General features: G+C 38.1%; 1 protein-coding gene across 1 annotated transcript; it reads left to right on the top strand.

Moving 5' to 3' along the window:
- The first annotated feature begins 214 nt into the window (after nt 1-214).
- On the top strand, nt 215-9,486 carry LOC110154908 (claudin-18-like). Its single transcript, XM_020918956.2, has 5 exons — nt 215-434; nt 5,507-5,671; nt 6,995-7,133; nt 7,293-7,406; nt 9,348-9,486. The coding sequence occupies exons 1-5, from the start codon at nt 215-217 to the stop codon at nt 9,484-9,486; spliced, it is 777 nt and encodes a 258-aa protein (XP_020774615.2).
- Nucleotides 9,487-11,136: the final 1,650 nt, after the last annotated feature.

Here is an 11,136-nt window from a genome sequence, read left to right as displayed (position 1 = left end):
TATATAAAATGTTTTAAGTGATTACTAGTGATCACATGTACACTTATTATTTTATTCTGAATCATGCTGATACCGATAAGCTCCGCCCAGCTTCACGTAGATGAACAAACAAGGTCAGAAATGGTTAAGTCCCTCTGAACCCATATCAAAACCAAACATCACTTCAGACTACATCACACCTCAGTCCCGCTCCTCTCTCCTCTCTCCTGGGACTATGGCGGCCACTCTTTGCCAGGCGCTGGGCTTCGTGCTGAGCCTGCTGGGGGTGGCATTGGTGGTTGCGGCGACAGCGATGGACCAGTGGGCGACAGAGGACCTGTTTGATAACGTGGTGACAGCGGTGTATTCGTACTCAGGGCTGTGGAGGTCCTGTGTGAGGCAGAGTTCAGGCTTCACTGAGTGCAGGCCCTACTTCACCATTCTGGGACTGCCAGGTGAGCCCGGGCTGTGGGGCGGGGGACAATATTCATTCAGTTTAATATACTGCATGTACTGCCAAGATGTGAGATTACAGTGAATGTGAAATTGTGTTTTAATATTGGCCCTATATCAGACAAATATTACATCTTTAACTGTGCAATTTTGAAGGAAGATTTGAAAGGGGTCTGCACCTCTGTGACATAATGACAATAATACAATATTTTTTGCTACATACTGTATACATAAAGTCATAGTATCTAACTTTATAGAGTTGACATATCACCGGCATGATTCCATGAAAATAGAAAGTTAAAAACATTCTCCATATAAAAGTCAGTTCTGTGGAGATGCAAGCTCACTCAGAGTAACAACGCATATTTTAATATATAAGTATAAATAAATAGCTAAATAAAAACATGCTTTAGTTTTCTTGGTTAAAAAGTTGTATACTGTGGCTTTAAACATTTGTATTATACTTTCAATTTAAAATAATTTTCTTGTAGATATTCTCTATTTTTCTTATGGGTACAGGAGTAAAGTATTTCAATTCAATTCATCTGTTCTCTTTCAAAAAAATTTATTAATTTCAGGCTTATTCCAAAATGTTTTATAAATAATAAAATCACTACTATAACTGAATTAATAATCTCATATTATGTATAAAAACCTTTACATGATCTCATCTCATTTGTCTGCATCATAGCCCTCAGTAATGTCATAATGTCATAATGGCAACGAAAAAGACTTAAAACTTGATAAAATGACATACATTATTATTCATAATGAGCTGTCAAATCAGATGAAATAATGTATTTCTAACATATCATTTCTGAGTAGATGGAAATGAATAAGGTCACTCCACTCCTGCGGTTCACACAGGTGTGCTCCCACTGCCACTGTTTCCTGAAAGTGGCACAAAGGAGAACGGACATTTTAGACAAACAAGTGATAAGAACCTTGAGATAAGACTGCACATGAGCTGCCATTTCAGGACACTAACAGCTTTATTTTAACTACAAAATGGCGTTGTTTCAGTGAGATGGACCCCAGTTGGCAGGTTAAATCTCAGGATATTAATCACGTCATATAGGACCAGACTAGATTAATGGTGTAGATCAATGTTTAAAACCATCACTTTTTTGTGTTGAGATTCTACAGGAGAAACTTCTCTTATTTCATGTTAAACCCATAGACTGTATAAAGAAATGGACGAAGGGAGTGTGACGTCATCCATAGCATTCGGCTCAAGTCAAATGAAGCTCACCAAGGCTAGGAATTATACGAGCAAATATGGAGCCAGGTCCATATTAGGAATAGGAATTTATTTATGTAAGAAATTGCTAAATAAAAACACCAGGATCATGTAGAGGGGTTAATATGAACATTTTAAGACCAAAATGATGAAGCTCGCAACAGCAGTTAGAGAGAGACAGGTGAAAATTTTCATTTGGAATTGGAAACAGAGTGGATGGAGCTGGTGTTCTGTCGAAATGGGCTGCCCCGTTAAAATTAACTCCTAAATCTGCAGTGACGTCTATCGAGATCTACCCCATCGCAATAACCTACCTTACGTTTTTCCGTTTACAGTTGTATAGATCCAATAAAGCCTAACCTCCCCAGTTTTACAACGTATTTCTTTGGATTAGAGACAGCTGGTTTTATCCTATTTGCACATGGTGATCAGACTTTATACCTTAGTTATGTCAAATTTCAACTCATTTATATGAATATGTGTAGGTAGTTGATTTCAACAGTCGTATTATGCTATCGAATAGGGCTCTGACTAAACAGGCCAATTTAGCCATCGAATAATGCTCCCACTGTAGAATCACCATTATTTACTCATTTATATGAATATGGGTAGAGATAATTCATTGTGACAGGCTTATATCTTCTATCAAATAAGGCTTCCACTATATAAGAGAAAGAAATGACTGGAAACACTGACATCTTTATAATAAATAGCGTTAAATAAATAATATTTAACACTAATACCATAGGCTACAGTGTGAATTTCCTATTATAATATAGTGATATCTTATTTATATAGTGCCTTTCTAAACAAAGTTACAACATTTTCTACACATGGAAACAAAATAAAATATGATGTAATGAAAATGATAACGATAAAATCAAATATTAAATCCAAACTATTCAATAATCTAACGTAGGTATTCTGCCTCAAATCTAACGTGCACATGTCGTTGTGTACAGGCTTAACTGGTCAAAACATACAATAAAATCGATATACCAATACACAAATGTTACTTGTTACTCCACTTCTGCTTCAGGAGCTCAAATCAACAAGAGGCATTTAAACTGTAACATCACTCAGGGGTAGTGCACATGTGCAGTAGCGCTAGATAGCCCAAGTCAACAGGACACCGGAACCCCCCCCCCATTCTCAGCTATGTCCATTTTATATATACAGTCTGTGGTTAAACAGCAAAGGCATTTATCCTACAATATTCGCTTAGTGACAGATTGTGGTATGGTAAAGGTCGACACTGTTTTTGTAATACCGATGTTTCGTCTAATAGAAAATTCAGTCATTTGAAACATCAATCAATCAAACTTTATTTATAGAGCCTTTTTTTTTACTACTAGTAACTATCTGAAATCTGACATAGCTATCTTTTTTTACAGTTAACTGTCTGGAATCTGGGACAGTAATTATCTGGAACCAGTACATAAAAAAACAAACCCCTCTGCAACATCAGCACATACAACAAAAACACAGTACAGATATAATCGACAAGACTAGCAACCGGGGAGGAGCGTGAATTGGAGTCGACTTCAAAAAATAGACAGGCAGCCTCTAGATCCTGCAGTCAGGGGGCGCTGGATACAAGGAAACAACAGATCCGCCAACCAATTCTGGGTGGGGCAAAACATCACAATAATTTCTCAGTTTTTCTTTTTTCTTTACGGTGGATGCATTCTGATTTGACGATGACAATGTGGGTGACGTGTCTTGCTCAGGTGCACAACAAAATTGTGTATAGAGAACAATCTGTCACTAGCTGGTGTGGTCCTCTGTAAAAAGGTAGTCGTCTGAAATTGGCTTATTGAAAATGACCTCCAGATGTCAGATTGACTGACTGTCTTCAAATTACCACAGAGTTTTGTTGTGTTCATGGACAAGACGCTTCACCCACACTGGTATCACCGGCATCCATCCACTGAAAAGAAAAGCAAAAATTGTGGTACGTAGCCTTAAAGGGCTCATTTTCACGCTATTTTCTGATCTATTTTATAATGTTGTTTCCTCATCACCAACATTCTTGAGTTGTGTTTTGTTTCATTCACACATTTTTAGCTTTGGAGATGTAGAAAGACTAATAATAAAGGGTACTGAAGCATCTGTGAATGAAACAAACACAACTCAAGGTCTGTTTTTGATGAGGTAACAACATTCTAACATGACTTAAAGCTCACAAGAGTCCATGTTGTGCGATATAGGGCCTTAAAAGTTGAAGCACTGGTGTACAGGACAACCCAGTACACTCCCTGTTTAATTGTCCCAGTGCTGCCAGGTGATAGACTACCCCTCAGATATGAAGCGTTATCTGTGATTCCGCCAGTCGGATTAGGAGGACATTTTAACAGGACTTTACAATTTTTGGGGAGGTTTTTGGACTCTTCCTCTTCCCCATTGCGTTAAATTGCAGTCGACAGCAGAAAAGATGGCGTCTCTCGAGAATCCAATGGAAATTTGATGAAACATCCGAGGCTTAAGCTGAGCAAGCAGAAGCTTCAAGGAGCGCTACACAATGTAAAGCACATTTGCACACTCGACTTAGTGCCTGAATACCGCGTTATGTACAAGGGTTTATGGGCTTAAGAGCAGGAATTATACAGGTACAATACACAAGTCATTGGTCACTATTTTAACACGCCAAGCTGTACAACACACAACTTTTTCACTTCATTTTTTTTCAGAGTGACTTAAGTTTTCGAAAAAGGAAAGCTAATCCTCTTAATGTACATTGTTGGGGTGCACAGTTATAGAGTAAACGCAGGAGTGGACCAAGATGGTGTATTTTTGACAGATGTTTCGCCTGATACAACTGGGAATATTTGGGTACTGTGGGATTTTGTAAAAGCCAGTTGGAGAAGCTTGAGTAAAGCTTGATCAGTTAGCGTCATTTACTAAGTCGGGTTTTGGCCAATTTGAGTTTTTTTGGTTTTTGTTTTTGTCTCATCCTCGGCCAATCAGAAAGATTTTTACAGCCAAAGAAACAAAAACATTTATTTTTAGTTTTACTTTTCCCTGAATACCTTGAAAAAATATTTACAGTATTTTCCACACCATAGGGCACACTCATAAGCCTCCAACTCCATCAAAAAACAACTGCGCATCCCACAATCCAGAGCGCCCTATACACAAATCCACTCGGGTGTCCCAGCATGACTTCAGTAAACTACAAAGCCGCACCACCCGCATCGCACGCAAACACACACGGAGCAGACAGCGACCTCGCAGCGAAAAATACCCGCAGTCACACTCATCGCTCCACGCTGACGACGAACCGAAAAAGCAAGTGAAATGTGCCACTTCTTGCCACAACTGAACAACTGAGTCACTGCAAACACGCCAACAATCCAGCGGTCCCAGACAGCACCCTCCCTACACGCCACAACTGAACAAAGCCGAGAGTCACCGTGAACGCGGCAAACAAATCCGACTGACCCATCTAATTGTTGTGTTTCGTTTAAAGTCCAGTGCAATTTATTTGTGAAAAAAGTTTGAAAATAGACAATTCAATGACAGTGCGCCTTACAATCCAGAGCGCCCTATAGTTTGGAAAATACGGTAATGCTATGAGACACTATGTAAAAGAAAATTGGATCGGCTAATTATTTAAAAAAAAAATTTGGAGACAATCAAGGTTAGGTAAAAAAAGAGAATTTGATTTTTGAAAACTGTCAGAAGTTGTAGTATACATTATGCATTATAGCTATACCACTGAGACACACAGCAAGGTATCATTTCGATTTTTGTCAGTCAATGCATGTCTATGGATGATTTTTTCACTTTGTTAGTTTTGAATGCTTCATATTCTGATCTTACTTTCACCTCCAGCCTTGCTCCAGGCCGTGCGAGCCTTGATGATCGTGGGGCTCGTTCTTGGAGCCATTGGGTGTCTGGTCTCCATCTTTGCTCTGAAGTGTCTGAAAATGGGAAACATGGAGGGCAACATCAAGGCCACCATGACGCTGACCGCAGGCGCCATGCATATCCTCGCAGGTACACTTCTTCTGATGTAGACTATTGATACACAAGGACTTGAACAGACTTGGACACAGTAGCTCAAAATAGTTAAAGGGCCCATGTTACACTGTTTTCTGATGTACTGTATGTTATAATGTTGTTTCCTCATCAGAAACAGACCTGGAGTTGGGTTTGTTTCATTCATACATCATTCATACAAGAACCAGGCTGAGTTATTCTCTCGTTCTTCTCTGTGTTCCACCTTGGATGTCATGTGGTAATACAGGAAGTGCTCCACTGTGTTTTTAAACTCCATACACCTTCATCAGAATCATTTGGACAATTTCAGCCCTGGAATTGCCACTCTTTGTTGAACGAAAGATAAAAGGTAGCTGATAACTTGAAAACTACCACTTCATGACATCACAAGGTAGAATAGAGCATTTTGAACTTTGGAGAAGTAGACAGACTAATAATAAAGGATTACTCAATCATGTGTGAATGAAACAAAACACAACTCCAGATATGTTTTTGAGGAGTATATAACATGAGTAAAATAAGCAGGCTACACATACACATATAATGTTGCATTTATATAATATCATGGTTTATGGTTTAGATCAGGGGTCTCCAGCCTTTTTCCTCCAGTGAGCTACCTTTACAAAAAAAATTCCGGAGAGCTACTAATTTTAGCGGTCACAGGAAATAAAGTATATATAAGAGCCTTGGAAAGACTTACATGGGGTACAGTTAGAAAAAAACATAAAACATAACCCAGTATTTATTTATGAATGATGGATTTACAGTAATAAAAGGCATTTAATTCATCACATTTGAGTTATTCAGGACAATATGTGTAATTTCAAAATCCCTTGGCGAGCTACTTGGAAGGGGATGGAGAGCTACTGGTATCTTCTGAGCTACAGGTTGGTTTAGATTGAGATAAATTAGGCATCAAGAGAGTATTGGTCAGTATCAAAGCTGGTCCAGAGAAGTAAATGACAAACAAATGATGCATGTGTGATATGAGGGCTAGTCTGTTCAAAGTTAGGAAGAATAATGATGATAATAATGATTGGATTAACAAGACAGCTGCCCTGGGATAGACTGATGGAAGGGATGCTGCCAATCTGCACCATCCAGTCACTCACTCACAAACCACATTCATACTAGGAACGGTGGGTGAAGTGTCTTGCTTAAGGACACAACAGCAGTTTGAACTAGACCCGCTGCTGCCCCACTGCACCTTATATTTCCAGCAATCTCCCATCCAAATGCAAACCAGGCCCAACCCCATTTAGCTTCTGAGATCTGATGAGATTTGTCTGATTTATCGTGATGTTAATCTAATCTGTCCAGGAATCTGTGCCATCGCTGGGGTTTCGGCTTTTGCGAATTTGATCGTCCAAAGTTTCCGCTTCACCACATACACTGATGGAGCCTATGGGATCATGGGAGGAGCTAACGTGGGGGGGATCACTGGAGCACTCACACCCAGGTAATCAAACATTACGTGTATGTGAATGCATCGTTTCTTGGATTTAGTTTCTATCTCCCTCTGTTGTTTATTGTGGTAACCTGAGGATGTTGAAACTGAAAATGATAAATTACTCAAATTATAAAACCTAATTCAGTCTTGTTCTATGGGTGTTTTCAGATACACGTTTGGTCCTGCTTTGTTCGTGGGGTGGATTGGTGGCGCCATCTTGCTGATTGGAGGTGTCATGATGTGTATGGCCTGTAGGGGTATGATGTCTAACAGAAATGAGAAGTAAGTAAAAAATAAAAATAAAATAACTAATAATTAAATAAATTTTTTGTTACATACATTTCAGTGACAAATGAATGATGTCCAAATATCTGTGGTTTAGTTCAGAGTCTTTCAGGCAGTTTTATCTATAGAGGAACAAATGTATGACCTTTTTAACTTCTTATTTATTTAACAAAAAAGCTGTGAAAATCCCATTGTCTGTGAACCACAAGTTTCCTCACAGTGACTATAGTAAACACTGAACACTGAAGTCATGGCAGCAGTTCTCTACCACAAAACCACGTATTTAGTCGTGGTGAAACCCCCCTTTAAAGTGACCAGGAGCCACTCAGCAGATTGTAAATGGCGTATTGTGGAAGGTGAAATGTTTGTGATGTTGCTGGCAAAGCACTACAGCGGCCCCACTCTTTTGTCTCATTTGTTCTGCTTTGAGAGTCCGATGTGAAGCGCTTTCTAATACAGTTTTACAAGTGGAAAATTGAATACGCAGGAGATAAATGTTTATTTGACATGATTTTTTGTTATAATTTTACTCGTGCATGAAGGAATTGCAGTATTGAGACTTGTGCATTGGATTTATGCAAGGTTTTATGCCACTACTGTCCATCTAATACATGACTTTTGGGCCAAAGCTCATCTGCTAGGAATGACTGAAAATTGTGAATGAAAGATAATTTTAAAATCTGACATAGATCTGACTTATAGTGCTTAATGCTCATAATAATACCATGACCCAGCTTCCATAAGTGCATACTGTTGTTGTGTCCTGGGGCAAGACTCTTAACCCATATGATCCCCAGTATCTGTGCAGAGTACACTGTGATATGTATATGTGTGTGACTCGGTTTCTTGATGTGAAGGTAATTTAGTCTAATAGTCACAAAAGAAAGACACCAAAATGAAAGGTGCAGTGTATAACATTTCTAGTGGAGGGTTTGCCACCTGCTTATCTCCCATTACTACTCAGATCTGTGGAGAGTCGCCCTTATTCACAGAAGGAATTCACAGAAATGTATTTTTGAGCAGAGGTGGGGACTTTCAAGTTGTGACTTTGACTCGAGTCAGACATGAGTCACTATTTTTCGGACTTAAGACTTGACTTGATAAAATGAACTAAGACTTGGGATTCGACTTGGACTTGAAGGTCAATGACTTGGACTTGAAGGTCAGTGACTTGGGACTTGACTCAGACTTGAGGCCTGTGGCTTGAGAAGACTTGAGAAGCACTTTTAAATCTGAATTCTTTCTCTTCTGGCTGTAATGATTCATACTAAGATCTTGTCAAGACATTTAAAAAGGAAAAATTTGCTCTTATATACTCATACTCATACTCATATATAAATATACCGTGACTTTTTAAGTTTAATTTTGTTTAAAATTCATATAAATTGCAAAAATCTAAGCTATATTTGGTACTTTGGTTTAAAGACTTGAAATGGCTTGAAGAGCAAAGCAGACGACTTGGACTTGACTTGGACTTGTGGGTCAGTGACTTAAGACTCGACTTGACTTGGACTTGCCTGTATTTGGCTTGGGACTTGACTCAGATTTGAGGTCAAAGACTTGAAACTTACTTGAGACTTGCAAAACTTGGTCCCATCTCTGTTTTTGAGCAATAGAAACACCCGTAATCAATAAATGCTAGATGGATATGTTTAATGCCATACCAGGGAACATTCCAGGCAAAGCAATAACATGTCCATGGAGACAAGTAGGTAGCGCACCCTCCACCAGAAAGTTTGCAGAGTGCATCTTTAAGTAAAAGTAACAAAACATGTTAAAAATCACAACACACAATTGGACTTGAAAATATAAATAGATTCCCTTTTTATTCCTAACATCTAGAGCTGCTTGAGGTGTCAAACATACATTTTCATATCATAGTCTTACTGAAGCTCCTCTCCTTGTGTCTCTAACCACACTGTTGTTTGTTGTCCTCAGTTATAACGGTATCGCGTACAAAGCGTCCTCTCAGCACACACAGATGTACAGACAGGACCACAGATCCCGCCCTGCCTATGACTCCTACAAGGTCCCCAGCGAGGGCCGCCACTCCAACCAGAGATTTGACTACGTATAGTTCACTCACTAAACAGCTACTTCCTCCTGTTTGTACTCATTTGTATTCATGTACCTTTTTTATCTAGAGTAAAAAAAAGCATTGTGTGTTTTGTTTTGATGAATGTTGAAGGTCCTATATTATGCAAAACTGACTTATAATGCTGTTACCTCCTCAAAAATATACCTGGAGTTGTTTCATTTACCCTGTATTATTAGTCTGTCTACATCTAGAAAGCTCAAAATGCTCTGTTCCACCATGTGATGTCATGAAGATTAAATATGCAGAGTTTCCATATTGAACAAATTAACCAAAACTCCAGGTATGTTTGTAATGAAGAAGCTACATTATAAGATAGATCAGAAAATAGCATAATATAATAATAATAATATAGGACCTTACGATTATACAATTTCTCTGTTAACAGTTCTTATTAAATTGTGTAATTAATTTGTTTTTTTACATTATTTGTATTTTATTTACTGTCTTGCTGTACTGGCAAACAAATAAATCATTTCTGACTGCTGATTCATAAACTAGGCGACATTAAAAATAATTGTGTTTATGTTTGACTTTATTACAGTAATCTTAATGAGCCTGCCTGAAGTGGTCTGTGCATGCAGGTTATTAAAATTTAATATTCAAGATGTTCACAATTTTAGTTTAGTGTTTATAATAAAATTTATGTTAAAATTATTAAAAATTAAAGGTGCATTATGTAAGTTTTTGGTTTGGGGTCCATCACCTGCTTGTTTCTGTGGATATGTCAATGCTTTGCCTGAAATGCTCCACAAGGTGACATTAAACAGCTCAACCTTACATTTATTAAATTACAAGTGGTTTTATAGCTCAAAAAGACCTTGAGCATTCTGACTGTGAGCAGGGTCGCCTCTCCACAGATCTGACTTGTAACTTGCTCAGGTTTGGTCTTGATGAAGATAGAAAGGTTTAATGCCATACTCTCCACCAGAAAAGTTAGACAATGCACCTTTAAGTTGAAAAAACATGTGGTTAATAGGGTGATAATTTGATATTTTTGAAGTTTTGTTGCTAATTTTATATCATCATCATTTCAAATATAAAGACAGGATCAGCTCATTTCTGTCAACTAACATAATATTGTCTGAAAATGATTGAGATATTCGTTTTTTGTAAATAACTCTCACCTCTACTTGGATGTGTTTCTCAGCCTGTTGTTGTTTATCCCATTATTCTTATCTGTAAATAGTGGTCATCGGTTTACTTGTGTTTGTGGCTATTATCTGCACCCCTCCAGCTTCAAACTGTACAAACAAATGCAATAATTAAATAAACTAAATAATTGTGAGTTTGTCTCGATTTTGTGGATCTTGATTGAGACTCGTAAAAGTCCACTGGGACAGATTCAGAAGAGTTTTAGCATGAGCTGCACGTCAAATCACCTCCAGCCTGATTAATTTTATAATGTGGCGGAATAAGTGCTGCCTAAACAATGACTCAACAGATGAAGGAAATTCACTAGTCTTTGGCGTCCTCTGGTGGGGAATTTGGGCTATTGCTGGAAACTTTAAAGAACATCAGATTTATAGGATGTTTTGTGGTAAATGGAAATGGTTAATTTTGCGTTCTTACATGAAATTTGCATTAAAATCTCGCTGTCTGAATGTCTAAACTCAATAATCAAAGAAATTG

Source organism: Boleophthalmus pectinirostris, unplaced genomic scaffold (genome assembly GCF_026225935.1).
Source record: "Boleophthalmus pectinirostris isolate CB_2022bp ecotype Guang Dong unplaced genomic scaffold, ASM2622593v1 HiC_scaffold_7, whole genome shotgun sequence".
Taxonomy (NCBI): domain Eukaryota; kingdom Metazoa; phylum Chordata; class Actinopteri; order Gobiiformes; family Gobiidae; genus Boleophthalmus; species Boleophthalmus pectinirostris.
Note: the sequence above shows the minus strand (reverse complement) of the source record. Positions and strands in the feature narration are given on the sequence as shown.

Excerpts from the sequence above, each read along its gene's own strand:
- LOC110154908 (XM_020918956.2), top strand. The coding sequence starts at position 215 with ATGGCGGCCACTCTTTGCCAGGCGCTGGGCTTCGTGCTGAGCCTGCTG. Across the intron at positions 435-5,506 it reads CACCATTCTGGGACTGCCAG|CCTTGCTCCAGGCCGTGCGA; the intron begins GTGAGCCCGGGC and ends TTTCACCTCCAG. Across the intron at positions 5,672-6,994 it reads CGCCATGCATATCCTCGCAG|GAATCTGTGCCATCGCTGGG; the intron begins GTACACTTCTTC and ends TAATCTGTCCAG.